Source organism: Pelmatolapia mariae, linkage group LG20, assembly GCF_036321145.2.
Source record: "Pelmatolapia mariae isolate MD_Pm_ZW linkage group LG20, Pm_UMD_F_2, whole genome shotgun sequence".
NCBI lineage: Eukaryota > Metazoa > Chordata > Actinopteri > Cichliformes > Cichlidae > Pelmatolapia > Pelmatolapia mariae.
Window position 1 is genome coordinate 28283329 of NC_086244.1, and position 14704 is coordinate 28298032.

Sequence of the window (14704 nt, forward strand, 5' to 3'; positions counted from 1 at the left end):
CTTTAGATGATCCCACACTGCTTCAATAATGTTGAGGTCCAGCTCTGGGGGAGGCCTATCCATAAATTATAGACTTCCATTGTGTGTATTTCTATAATGGTATGCTTTTACTGCATGCTTGGGATCATTCTCATGCTGAAAAAAATTAAGCTGTTGCAAATCTAATGCTTTCCAGATGGTATTGCACAGTGGCTCATAAATGCACAATAACTTTCTGTGTTCATAATTCTATCAATTTTGACAAAATCCCCAACACTACATGACAAGGCCTCCACCTTGTTTTACAGATGGTTGCAGACATTCACTGCTGTACGTCTCTCCTGACTTTCTTGGTATATATTGAGGACAGATTTGATTCATCTCACTATAAGGCCTGTTGCTACTGATTTTTTAGCCCAGTTCTTGTGTAATTTGGCATACCTCAGCCCTGCTTGACTTCCATAAGAACAGCTTCTTGACAGTCACCCTTCCACTGAGACCATTTTTGATGAGGCTTCAGTGAACAGTAGATGGATCAGTTGAAGGGTCATGAATCCCTGAGGTCCTGTGTCAGTTCTTGATGACATGACTCTCAGATGTTCATATTCAGTACTCTGCAAGCCATGCTGAGATATGCTATGTTTTTTTGGCTAACACTTTTTTGTTTTTTTCTTCTAACACTTTTTTGTTAGAAGAAGTGTTAGCCACTTCTAGCCACTTCTCCCAAGATAACGCATTTTTATAGATTCGACAGAAGAAATGGAAACACATTATGTTTTGGGCTCCGGCTCCCATGCATGGAGGGATGGTGTGTTCTTGTGACAGGCTGCTAGTAACAGGGTGCCTAAAGATACAATCTAAAATTGTTTCCTAGCTAAGTTGTGTGTTATATAAACACAGTACTGGATAAGTTAGGTGAGCAACATGGTTTAGGCACCTTTTTATGCTTGAATGATGGGTTAGTGTTAAGTGGCTTAGCAAACAAACAAAAAATACTAATCTGAAATGATAAGGTACAAAAAAAAAAGCAGCCAATGTCCAAAGAAAAAAATGTAAATGCCTTCCGAAAGACTGGAAAACTACTGCTCAAGACTTCTTTTAAAAAATTACTGGCTGCTTGGAAGTAAAATGTTTTGTTGTTTTTTTTTAAATAAAGGCTGGCTTAAGACTTTTTTTATTTTAGAATTTGAAGTCTTCTTGGATACAATTTCCTCCCATCTAACGTTAATAAATGTCATTCACAACTGAAAATATCTGCTGTTCAGTATCTGAGCAGCAGATGGCGCACTTGCACTTAAATGAGTGCCACACTGACCGTCTCAAGGTCACTGCAGCAGGCTCTCACCATCACGCTACTCTCGCTCTGATCTGTCATGGATGCTGCATTCCCTCCACTGCGCAGCTGCATGAACTCACGTCGTGAAATGACGAGGAGTCACAGCACAGACGTGTGGGGGAAACCCGGTACTCACTCATTCATGCCGTGATTCATTACTGCAGTCTTGATATTGATAACCAGTGCAGCCAATCTTTTAAATGTATACTGTGGATATCCAAGTTTACACCATCTAACTCAGTGCCAGGACTAATAAAATCACAAAAATGTCTATATAGTTAAGCAAGAAGACTTTCAGCCCTGATGGTGAATTACCATTTCTATTCTGAGGTGCCTGCTGCAGTCTCTGTAACCCGCACGATGGCTCACTGTGGGCTGGGTCTTGTGTAAAATGCATGCACCCCTAATTTGCCATTCATTTATGAAATCCTTGTGGGAAGGGGGAAAAGTCGTTGCCAGGAAATGTGACCGCAAGTGACGTGTCCAGCAGCGAAACACCCCACCGGAGATCCCTGCCTGCTTTTCTGCACGTACTCATCTCTGCGTCATCTTTCCGCATTGCAACCGACTCTTTCATCCTCGCAACCAATAAAAAATAATCAAATAAAAAATAAATTTCCCAACAGACATCTCTATTAGAAAAGCACACTTTATCGTTGACTGTCTACATGCTGACTTTATTAAGGTGATGCTGAGGTTTTAAAACAAATCCGCATCCTCTTCCTCTTCATTTTCAAGGTCTGCCTCCTGACGGTGGTGAACGTGCGTCGCCTCTCGCAACCGTCTGCACTCGTGAGTGAGCTCCAGCCAATGGCGTTGCGCCGTTTCTCAGTTTCTTCCTGATTCCGCTCGCTTATCGTCCAACCCGAAGCGTCACGAGCGCCTTCTCTGCCTGCCCGCACCAGAGAGAGACAGCTTCGTCCTTGCACACAGTTAGGCCGGAAAGGTAACTCATTTCAATCTTTTTTGCCTTTTTATTCCTACTTTTAAGCCATTATAATGATGTTTATGATTTAAAGGGTCTATTCTAATGACTGCGTATATTAATATAAAGTTTTTTAGTTTTCATATCATAGTCTAAAGAGTGCTCTTCATCCTTGACATCCTCGAAGTCTTGTCCTTGTGTTAGCTTACACTTCGGGCGCGTATTTCTCATTTATATGCCCACTCATGAAACCCCCCCCATTGATGGCTCGGTGGCTCACAGGCTGGAGCAGTTTGTAGCCCACTGTCTATTTTTAAACCACTGCCGTCAGCTGGCGAGATGTCTGTCCATTTAGAGCTGCAGTGTGTGGGGGAACAGGGCGTCATGTTGCAAGCCCTGCTTCCTGCAGCCTGTGTTTGCTGTTTGTTATTAAAGAATCACTTTTAGGGGTGTTTTTGCCTCATAACCTCAAACGTGCGCCACTTAAAGCACTCCACGCTGGCTGAGACTGTGGGTAAGCTACCAGTTGCTTGCAGCAGACTGGAGGTGTGTCCACCGAGTAAAGGAAAATTACCGTGTGTAGCAGGATTACACGACCTTTAATGTCTCATTTTTCCCCTTCAAGTCAATTTGAGTCATTTCTGTAGCCTCGTAGTATTTTTATGAATCACTCACTCAGTAGGTTATAAGATTACTGATGCAGCTTTAAAAGTTTTTTTTTCCCAATTTGAATAACCAGTAATGACTTCTTGTCACTTTGTTGCACAGGTTTCAGACTAGTGTATATGTAGGAGGCTTGCAACACACATCAAGTTTCAATCCTTAATTATTCATTTGTCTCCAGGTGCCATTATACTCTCAGCTTACCTGTTCGCTCCCGGAGTTTGCAATGACCGTGCACCAAAAAACAGCAATATTAACAAATATTAGCTATTCACGTGGCATCCACTGCTTATTATATTGTAGAATTTTTGGTAGCTACAAATATGATGATTAGTTATTTGCTCCAACAAGGCTAAAATGTATGAAGTCATCTCAAATATACTTTCTATATGACTAGCTGTCAAGAACCCAAAGGGTATTTAGCCTGCATGAGGATGGATGATAATTGATGGGTTATCCAGTTGATAGCATATTGTGTAACTTGAGAAATATTAACCTTTGAAGAAAAAAAACTAACATGCTGGTAAAACACAGGAAATCTTACCAGCGACATGCCTATTTAAAATGGCATAAATCTTTAATTTGGGTAGTCAAAAGGTCCTCATAAGTTATATAAATGTTTTTATTTACCTAAAGATTTTTTGTAGGCGCATGCAATTGTGCTTCATCACTGTCACCTCTGGTAAATTTCCACACAGATCTCTGGGGACAGAGGATTTTCCATTGTTTCTGCACTCTGACACAGCTTTCCAGGCTGAACTCGGGAGTTCATTCAGGCACTCAGTATGTGCAGATGTGCAAGGCAATAATTGGAATTGGGGCACGTTGGATAAAACCAATGTAAATCAATAGTGCTGCAGGCATCATGGGCAAACAGTCTCGCTTAAAACCTTCTATGACCTCCGCTCCTGAAATTTCACGAGATAATGAAAGGCTCCATGAGATTAGACCACATCTCGTGCCTGTAATATCATTGCAGTGAAAACAAAAGAAACAAAAAGAAGTCAAATAGGTTTTCTGCTAGGTCACTCCCTTATTGTCACGTACAGGGATTTATTTAGTTTTTTGCAAACATTTTGCAATGCTGTTTTATAGTCTGATGTAATAAGTAAACTAAATGAACCTATACAGATTTTCCTCTACTGCAGTAGCCACGCCTGTCTGCTATTACCTCTGCCCTCGCAGCCAGCACACATCAGTTTAGGTGGTCTGCACAGCCAAATATACTTAATTAGAGAACCATCGAGAAGATTTATTGCTGTTTTCTCTGAAATCCATCTTCAGATTATTTACTTGTTATTGTGAGTGTGTCGCCGTGTATCCCAAGTTTATTGCCACCTCTCTACTCAACGCTTTAATTCGTAAGTAGAAACTCTAAGGGGCCCGTCTGCTTGGGTCGTGAAGTAGTCCTTACATTTGTTTCTTCTGCAGATCCAGAATCATGTCTATCCTGAAGATCCACGCTCGTGAGATTTTTGACTCCCGTGGCAACCCCACTGTGGAAGTTGATCTTTACACTAAGAAAGGTACTGTATGGATAACCTACATGCTTTCTTGGACTCCTTTTATATGAATTAAAGGCTTAAGAAGAGAAAGGTCTTTTATACCTTGCAGCTTGTAAAACCTGATCTTCTAGTCAGTGGTGGCACGGCTCACAACCTAAGTCCATCTACAGTTAAATGCAAGACATTGTGAAGCCTTTGGCTGTGAACCACATGCAAACAGCTGCACTTGTCATGTCTATATTATAGTATGAGTACTGACTCATAGGCTATGCTGGAAAAAGTAAGCAAAACCTTTTCCTAACAACTGTTCCAAGTAAGGAAAGGAGACTGAGTGGGGCTTGTGGTGGCCCCGCCTTATGAATAAAGGTGTACAAAATCTGTACTGACAAAGTCTGCTCTTCTCAAGAAGAACTGGTAAAAACACAAGAGGAATATAAAAATCTCTACTTCTTTGTTCATGTGTCAACTTTAGGAAAAACGCAAAATACGGGAAAAAAAAAAAAACTTTACCACATCTGACGATTGCAAAAGCATACCTGCATGTTTCACAACCCTTCTGGCACAATGTTCTGTTGGCACATAAGACAGCAGTTGAACCTTTGGGCAAAAATGTCATGTTAGGAGTTAAAGAACAATGAACACCCAATACAAAATCCTTATTCCAGCTTTAAACCATGGTGGAGAGGGCCTCACAGTCTAGCTTTGTAGCTTCTTGATAGACCACATTTTATGAGTAATCCTTTCAGGAAGTCTGGTGACGTAAAAGGGGGACTCATAAACCCACTTTCAAATGCATGTGTTTAACAGGTAATTTGAAATCGTGTATAACCTGCACATGAAATTATTGTCTGCTAACGTGTGTATTTAGGCAGTCAGACGAGCAACTTGGTAACCTACACTGTTGCCGTCTTCAGAGTGGCCCTCACTGGATCAGATCAGATGATGGATGTGTGAAAATAGCTCCTGTAATGTCACACTGCCTCTGCAGCGCTCTGTTACTGTAATGGTTCCTGTTTGGGAGCAGATGTAGCTCATACAGTAGGTGCTTCTGGCAAACCAGCGAGTTGAGTTGAATCTTCATTTTATGTAAAGGTGTCAGGGAAATTAAATCTACAGTTCACGTCCCTCTCCTTATTGTGTACCAGTTAAGATAATGAAGCTGTTGACCATAAAGCATCCAAACGCTGCACTGTTCCACACGTATGCTGGAGGTTGAGATAAAAAAAATTTTAACTAACTAAATGGCCTGGCAAGGGTTTGAAGTTGTTTTTGGCAAGCTATTCTGTTATAAGAGCTCAAATAAAGGAACAGCTCAACCCAGTGAAATGTCCTGAGAATTTTAACGAAGCAACCTGAATGGTCATTGACACGGAAATGTGTGAAGCCGGCTACGCTGCCTTGAATGCACTGGTTTGAATAGATTGTCTGCCCTCTTCTGCTGCCCTTCCGTCTCTTCATTAGTTTTGGATGGTTGCTACGTGCTCCAGTTTACTGTAAATAGCACCCTTATTCTTCTTGGGCCCTTTTAAGTCCACCAGACTTGTTTTGACATCATTAACTGCACAGACCAAAGCGAGTGTGCTGCACCCAGAGTATGTCGGTCATAGTAACTGAGATGTGTTTTTGCACTATTATGTAACCAGCTTCACAGTCATATTAGATAACCCACTATGCTTGTTGCCCATCATGCCATCTGCGTGATGGGCTGTTGGCACAAAAAAAAGGAATTTACTTTTACTGTAGGTACTTGAAGATTTGCTGATTCATTGCTTTTCTCTACGGCTCCCCTTTTTATTGTGTTCAGCCAGAAAGCTGTTAATAATGTGACCTGGATATTTGGCAGCATTCCCCAAAAGCATCCAGGTGATGTCTTGATGCAGATGATTCGTTAAGCTTGAACTCACTGCCTTGACAGTGGCTGTGTCCTCTTGTGCTAAGCCCTAAATCCCCTCAGACTCACACCATCATTGCTGCTTCACTGAGCAAGCTGAATAGATTTTTTTGCTCGGCTCCAATTTCCAATCACTTGGGTGAATCTGAAATGGCTATCCTCTTATATATGGGTGTGGCTTGCTATCATCCCACAGATACACTTCACATGCTCAGTTGGCCATCTGGCTTCGCCTGTTACATCACAGATTTTGCAGCACAGCCGTTACAACTTCCTCCCAACATGGTTTATTTCATTTTGGAGCAGGAGACACCTTTAGCTGATACTCACTGCTGTCCCTTGTGTACCAAGTAGCCCCTCCTCTGCACTTGTTGTCCTAACAAACATGTTCCTCTTTGTGAAGACAGCATGTAGAAAGCACAAACCCAAAGTCAGGAAGTATGGTATAATGGTAATCTCTTAGATGGTGAAATCAGATTTCAACATATGTCAAAGTCCAGGCAATCTTTTGTTGAATATCTGTGACGTGAAATAGCACTCTGAAGTAACAAATGTGAAATGTCCTCTGTGTCTCCAAGGTCTCTTCAGGGCTGCAGTTCCCAGCGGTGCCTCCACAGGCATCTATGAGGCTCTGGAGCTCCGTGACAATGATAAAACACGCTACATGGGCAAAGGTAAGACATCTCTATTGATTTTACAATCTTTCGTGCCATTTCCACTTTACATTCTGCTCGCTCTCTCCTCATCTTTTACTACTTCATTTCTGATTCCTACATCTCTCTCCCTCCTGTTAGGAGTCAAAAGAGCAGTTAAATATATAAATGATTTTTTGGCCCCTGCATTATGTAACCAGGTAAATAAAGTGTGGAGTAACGGAGTGACTCTTTACATATTGCCGTGCACAGCAGCATGAAAAATGAGTTTGGCTTTGGAAACTAACCTTGTCGGGCACAAGCAGATGATCACAGATCTAAGAATAAAGGAAAAAAATAAAAGAACAAAATAATCACTGGGTAAATTACATTTTACCACTAATTGCTCACACACTGTCTCATACAATTGGATGCTCTGTGGTCATCTGTCTCGCCTACTCTGCATGGTCTTCTTCTGTCTGAGTCAGTCATGGTCTGCTTGTTCCTTGCAGGTGTCTCAAAAGCAGTTGACCATATCAATAAAACTATTGCACCTGCACTGGTTAGCAAGGTAGGACCATTTATTGTTTGACTAATATAACTGTGTTCTAGTGTCAAATGAATTGTGTTAAGAAGTTAGAAATGCAGCAGTAAATGAAAACACAAAAGTGTTATTGGTAGCAGTAACTGGAAAATGCATAACTGTATGCACTGAACAGTTTGTTGTGACTGAATTTTACATTAACCTCATGATATACCCAAAGCATCTATGAACCCGTCTATACTAGCAGAACTACAGTAAAATAACTGACATGGTTTGATTACTCTAACATCTTTGTAGTGTGATCTAATGAACTATTGATTTAGAAATAAACCAGTTTAAGTTCAGCCTCTTTCCCCACCCAGTCCAACTAAACCTGTCATGTTGTGTTTAATCCAGGATGTGAACGTTCTGGAGCAGGAGAAGATCGACAAGCTGATGCTGGACATGGATGGCACTGAAAACAAGTGTAAGATACCAGTGTACTTTACAATATTTTGTGAGGACACATGTATAAATAAAAGTATTTAAAGATATTTTTGGTAAATACTGGGCAGTGCATAGGACCGTTTTAATCAGTATTTCTGCTCCAGTGATGGTTATTTGTTTGTAACCTCCTCCTGAAAGTTTTCAGTATGGAATTGCATATATCGTGTTTGGAGATTTTAATTAAACGGTGTCTAAACCTCAAAAATCCAAAAATGCTCTCCACAGACAATGGAGAACATCCCAAGCTATGTCTTGACAGTATATATTATATTGTGAATTATTTGTGTTTACTATCCTGCAGCTAAGTTTGGTGCTAATGCCATCCTGGGCGTCTCCCTGGCTGTGTGCAAGGCTGGTGCTGCAGAGAAGGGCGTTCCTCTCTACCGCCACATTGCTGACCTGGCTGGCAATCCTGAAGTCATTCTCCCAGTTCCTGTGAGCGTCATAGCACAATTATCAAAGGCTTTTTACACTTTATTGATCAATAGGCCTCATAGACCATTAATATCTAATTCAAAGGGTCATTGTATTCATCCATGATTGCATTAGGCTAAAAGCTGGTCCTCTCTGCTTCCTTTCAGGCTTTCAATGTCATCAATGGTGGCTCCCATGCAGGCAACAAGCTGGCCATGCAGGAGTTCATGATCCTGCCCGTTGGTGCTAGCAGCTTCAAGGAGGCCATGCGTATTGGTGCTGAGGTCTACCACAACCTGAAGAATGTCATCAAGGAGAAGTACGGAAAGGATGCCACCAATGTAGGAGATGAGGGTGGCTTCGCCCCCAACATCCTTGAGAACAAAGAAGGTTAGAGAAGTAATCAGCTATAACAGCCATTTCACACAGAGTAAATGGTTATCTTTGCAAACTTTTAGAGTCAGAAGTTATTACTGTACACCTTGAATAGTCCTAAAGGGTGTGTCTTGAAAGCATTGAATTCTTAGAGCTTCCAGGAAAGTATCTTCACTTATGTCACTGCTAAAGTTGACATACAGTTTCTAAATTAAGGTCTCAACTCAGTACTGCTAGCCTGAGCCTCCAGTGTCAGGTCAATGTGCTGATATGGCAGCTGTCCTAGTGGTGCAGAGCTTTCAGTGATGACTCATTTTTCAGAATGATAACTTTGATTTAATTGTTGACAAATGCAGTCACCCTTTTACTGTATGTTGTTTTATCAGCTCTGGAGCTGCTGAAACATGCCATCGCTAAGGCCGGCTACTCTGATAAGATCGTCATTGGCATGGATGTAGCTGCTTCTGAGTTCTACAAGGGCGGCAAGTATGATCTGGACTTCAAGTCTCCCGATGACCCTAACCGCTACATCTCCTCCGACAAGCTGGCTGACCTCTACAGGAGCTTCGTCAAAGATTACCCCGGTGAGTTTTAAATAGATACTTTTTTGTTGTTGTTGTTTGTTTGTTTGTTTGTTTGTTTGTTTGTTTGTTTAATTCAGTGAGTACTGCTCCATGAAATTTGAATTCCCATCAGATCATAATGCCCTGTTGCAACTCTATGCATAGTTGTTGCACATGAATGATGTATAGATATGATCTGCATGTCTATGCAGAGAATCATACATGCCATGCATCTGTAAAATTCATTGTACACTGTCGTCAAAAGTGGATCAGTTATAAACTTGTTTCTGCTGCCACCAAGTGGCCAACAAAGAGAATAACCAATTTAAGGTTTTAGGTTTCTGTATTTAAAAAAAAAAACAAACAAAACAAAAACAAAAAACCCCACCAGATTAGCCTTTATTGACTGAATCATGAATTCCTATCCTAACAGTGGTGTCCATTGAGGACCCTTTTGACCAGGATGACTGGGAGGCATGGACCAAATTCACAGCCAGTACCAGCATCCAGGTTGTGGGTGACGATCTCACCGTTACCAACCCCAAACGCATCTCCAAGGCTGTGTCTGACAAAGCCTGCAACTGCCTGCTGCTTAAAGTCAACCAGATCGGCTCCGTCACAGAGTCTCTGCAGGCGTGAGTGTCCACAGCACTGCAACACAATCCCACTCATTTACATAAAAGTATTAACTGGCTTATTGGGTCTTCTCTTTTAGCTGCAAGATGGCCCAGAGCAATGGCTGGGGTGTGATGGTCAGCCACCGCTCTGGAGAGACAGAGGACACTTTCATCGCTGACCTTGTGGTTGGTCTCTGCACTGGACAGGTAAAACTATATCTTGTTGTTTTAAAGCTGACTTTACACTTAGTCAGGTAGTTGCTTGCATGTTACAGACTTGCTCTTATGTGTCTTTATTCCTTCCCAGATCAAGACAGGTGCACCTTGCCGATCTGAGCGTCTGGCCAAGTACAACCAGCTCCTCAGGTGAGTCCCTTCTAAAAACATGCACATTACCGTTGTTGTTTTACAGTTACATGGAAGTCCACTTTAACCAACCATGATCACTGTCTTTTAGGATTGAAGAGGAGCTTGGCGACAAGGCCCGTTTTGCTGGCCAGAACTTCAGACACCCCATCTAAGCTGGTGTTCCTCCTTGGGCCTCTGTGTGTTCATTGCTCATATATAATCCTCACACATACAGTATACGCCACGCTAGGTTGCCTACCCTGTTAAAGAGAAGATGGAGAGAAACACCACTGTGTCCAAGTCTGTGGTCTGTGGCGTAGGGAGGGGACAGCACGTCCTAGTGAAGTCACAGTTCAGCTCATCTTCAATCTCTGCTTTAGTTCCTGAATAGTGTTGGTCCTTGTGTTTTTGTCCGTGTAACTGTGTGAGAGATTTTTGTTCAGCTTTTCGTGAGTTGTAGTGAATTTGGTCCTCTACTGAGTAAATGAGCTACTGTAACATTAGTGAGGCTCTGCTCTAAGCATTGGTAAGACTATTGTATGTGCAATGTGTCGCATCTGACGAGGTCTTGTGTTGATGTACAAGTCTGCAGAAACGTGTAATAAATAATATAGTTTGAAAAGTTATTCTGAAGTTTTAATTTTGTTTCACTTAAATGCTTTATTATGAAATTATTAACACACACTAAATGCACAATGGCAAGAAAACTCCCTGAAACAGTTGTGAAATTGTTGCCACTTTTTGCTTACTGCATCTCATAATGATGGTCACTGTGACAGTTCATTAATAATTCATAACTTTCCTTCAAAGAAAGTCAGAGTATCTACAGTAAACGGCTTGTGCTCCATAACTGCTCCTACCTATGTGGAGTATGTGACGTAATCTGAAAGCCACCAAGAAGCCGAAATATGAGCCCAGAACTGTGGGGCGCCATTTGTTGGCCCCTGGGTAAAAGAATCCAGAAGCTCGAAGCAGCCTCTTTCTCTACTGAGCCTTGCCAAGATAAATGAGACTCTTTTCACCAGGGGTATGGTACCGCAGGGGATTGCCAGCTGGGTTCGTGCCACACCAATTTACTTTGTGTGAGCCCTTTCTGAACCTGCTTCCATTGTTTAGGTGTCACCAAGGAGATGTATTACAAATCACTGATACAAAGACGCTACCTGTCACACATTGCAGACTCTGTCAGCTGAACCACTTGGCACGAATTGCGTAAGTTTAATCATTCTCACACTTAACCTTAAATAAATGTTTTTCACACAAAGTTAATCCTCTAAGAAAGTAAATGTGGGTGACTGTAAAGCGATATTACAGCGTGAATTATACCCAATGTTTTCCTTTAGACCTGCTCCCTCTAGTGTTCAGATGAAATGGTGCACCTTTCTGACTATACTTTTTTAAAACAGGAGCTGGTGTGGGTAAAGAGGGAAAGCGAGGTTCTGAGGGACACCTAAATGTTGTCGCTTCATCATAAATAAATTCTGAAAGTTGGTTTTGTTGGACTTCCTCAAAACTTCTGGGCATGTTTTGGATATGTTTATATGGTATATACATATTATGACTGCTGAATAGATCCCAAAAGGTAGAGTCTTGGCACTCAATTAAATTCAAACGTGAGCACATGAAAAGTTGAAAAATTAAACAGTGTTAAGCCAATTAAACAAAATGGCTCCGTGTTAATTCCAATTTCAAAATAAATCAACTTAGTAATTTTCATTCAAACGACAATAACCCCTAATAAATTAAAGTTTTGTAGCATCACATTTATTTAGGAAAGAAAAAACAGTTTTATATTCTAAAAGCAAAACTTGTATTTGTTCTAAGAAAAAATAAACAAACATGTGGCTTCAGATCTAGCTGAACTTAACAGTACAACTAATGAGCATTAAATGCACAGGACGGATAACTGTTAACTCTACCCGACATGAATTAAAAGAAACTAAATAAATAATTTCAGTTCTCCAAATACATAATGTGCATGTGTGTAGTGGACAGCAGCCCAGTGGAAGCAATTATATGGGATTAAACTGTGTTAATTTTGTGATCATCTCACTTGAAGAGTTATATGTCTCTTTTTTTACCTTTAATGTACTCTAGAATTAGTGTTGCATATGATCACATCTTCTATTCTATTCTATTCTAGTCTAGTCTAGTCTAGTCCAATCTAAAACATAATGATAAAAAAAATATCCTAGTGCAGCTATTCTATAAATGCATATAGTTACTCTGCTATTATTCTAAAGTCCTTACTGTATGTTATAGGATCTAACGAGATATTCTATTCTATTGTATTCCATAGTTCTTACCCTAAATTCAAGTATTACAAGATGTGTTCTACTCTACTCTACTCTGTTTCATAGCCTCTACTGCTTATTAAAGTGTCAACAGCAGTATATTATTCTATTCTATTCTATGCTAAAAAATTATTATAATAAAAACTTCTTATAGTGCAGCTATTCAAAAACTACAAATATTTACTCTGTTATTATTCCACAGCTCTTTCTGTATATTGAAGTGTTGAAAGAGGTATTCTATTCTATTTTGTCCTCTTGTATTGTAATCCACAGTTTCACTGTTAATATTCTACTGTACTCTACTCTAATAATAATAAAACAATTCTAGTAAAAACTTCTCCTATTCTATAAATGTATATAGTTACTCTGTTATGATTAAAGTGTCTAAAGAGCTATTCTATTCTATTCTATAATTGTAATAAGAACATCTTCTACTGATGCTATTCTATGAATATCTCTAGTTACTTTTTTATTTCTTTCACAATTTCCTTTGTAACAACAAAATAGTAATCTTTTTATTCTATTCTATTCTATTCTTAAGCAGTTTTATAGTTTTTTCCATATTGCTGCTATTGAATTTTGTTATTATTCTACAGTTTTCCTTCATGAATAAAAACAGAATCTAACGTAACCGTTCTATAAAAGTATATAGCTACTTTGTATACTTTCTTATTGTTTCACAATTTCACTGGCAATAACGAAACATAAAAGTACAGTATTTTCCAGTATCCAGACCATTCTGTACTATTGTATTCTATTCTATTGCGAAACCTTACTATTGTTGCTTAAGTGAGATGTTTAAAAACACTATAACAGTGACAGACAAACATTGTATTCTATTTTCTATTCTATTTTATTTTATTTTGTGTATGTACACTAGGTTTATATCTATACAATACACAAAAAAAGTCATTATTATATATATTATATTTGATTCTTATGCAGCATAGTAGCAAGCTGTTTATCAGCTCAAGCAAAAAGTATGTGCAAATAAATAGTCTGTCAGCATTTTGTACTGATATAGTAACTGCCAAATTGTAGTCTTCCATTTCTGTTTTTATTTACAATATGCTTTATAATGTAACACTTAAATTATTTAACCGTAAATTAATTTTTCCCCATTTGAATTCTGTCCTAATTTTCTGAGCTAAAGGATGAAGATGGACCAAGTGTTGCTACAGAACAGACATCCAGAGGACTCCCAGTGTCGCTGGATGTTTCCAGTTTTGGCCAGTGGGTGACGATATTTTACCGGTTGAACTTTGAGAACCCCCCAACTGTTCTCACCCCAAGATGAAGAAGGATGCTGTCATGCTGAGTGCCTCTCACATACACTAGTCTGAGCATCCCGGCAACGATTACTCTCTCTTTATTCTGAAGTCCATCATTTATGACAGCGTTATACCAAACGTGGTTCTCTCGGTTATAGCTATATAACAAACGATATACAGGTGGCACTGCAGCTGTTGTACTACTCTCTGTAGTGGCGACACTTGGCTAACTAACGTTGGCTAATTGCCCCTGCTGCTGTTGCTGCTGCTGCTATTGTTTGTTGTTGCAGTCTCTCATCAAACAAATCACAGATGTTGTAGATCAAACTCTTTAAGGTAAGTGCTGTGAGCTGCAATCAGCAGTCTTTTTTGCATTTGACGTTCATCAGCAAACGAGGGAGAAATGACACATATTAACGGAAGAGTATGTAAACGTTGGACTGTTAACGTACATCATTGCTTGTTAGCTATTTGGCTAATTTGCCTATTAGCATTAGCTAGCTAGTTAGCTGATAGACTTGGTTGCCCCTTGCTGTTGGTGTTGCTGGTTACTATGAACTAACGTTAGCGGCTAACGCCAGTGACTAGCACTGATTGGGAATGCCAGCTAGGAGCAGAGTAATGTCTGGATACAAACAGCTCGTTGGCACCGGTTATTACAGAGCTCGTCCAGTACACACAACACGACTTTAATTTATTAAACACTTTGTGGTATGACAGTACAGATAACATCGCAGTACCCCATAGCTTGCTTTTCCCTGTTTTGAATTACCCAGTGTGCTATGTCTTTTCCAGGGAATAGTCTTAGCCATTCAGCTATTGTCACTAGCCCTTGGAAACGTTAGCCAGCGAAGCTAACTA

At 40.1% G+C, this 14704-nt stretch overlaps 2 protein-coding genes across 3 annotated transcripts in view; both read left to right on the forward strand.

The window, feature by feature from the left end:
* The first annotated feature begins 2135 nt into the window (after positions 1 to 2135).
* On the forward strand, positions 2136 to 10904 carry eno1a (enolase 1a, (alpha)). The gene is made up of 12 exons (XM_063463254.2): positions 2136 to 2261; positions 4335 to 4429; positions 6878 to 6973; positions 7444 to 7502; positions 7872 to 7941; positions 8263 to 8396; positions 8543 to 8765; positions 9137 to 9334; positions 9747 to 9948; positions 10029 to 10137; positions 10238 to 10296; positions 10388 to 10904. Exons 2-12 carry the CDS (start codon positions 4345 to 4347, stop codon positions 10449 to 10451), a joined length of 1299 nt encoding a protein of 432 aa, XP_063319324.1. The 5' UTR covers positions 2136 to 2261; positions 4335 to 4344; the 3' UTR covers positions 10452 to 10904.
* Positions 10905 to 13901: 2997 nt separating this feature from the next.
* rerea (arginine-glutamic acid dipeptide (RE) repeats a) overlaps positions 13902 to 14704 on the forward strand; it is a 125259-nt gene continuing 124456 nt past the window's right edge. For both annotated transcript variants that reach the window (XM_063465458.2, XM_063465457.2), the window contains exon 1: positions 13902 to 14179. The gene's annotated coding sequence lies outside the window, so the exon portion shown is untranslated. The remainder of the gene's footprint in view (positions 14180 to 14704) is intronic.

Coding starts and splice junctions, on each gene's coding strand:
- eno1a (XM_063463254.2), top strand. CDS start 4,345: ATGTCTATCCTGAAGATCCACGCTCGTGAGATTTTTGACTCCCGTGGC. Junction 7,503..7,871: donor CACCTGCACTGGTTAGCAAG/GTAGGACCATTT, acceptor TGTTTAATCCAG/GATGTGAACGTTCTGGAGCA. Junction 7,942..8,262: donor GGATGGCACTGAAAACAAGT/GTAAGATACCAG, acceptor ACTATCCTGCAG/CTAAGTTTGGTGCTAATGCC.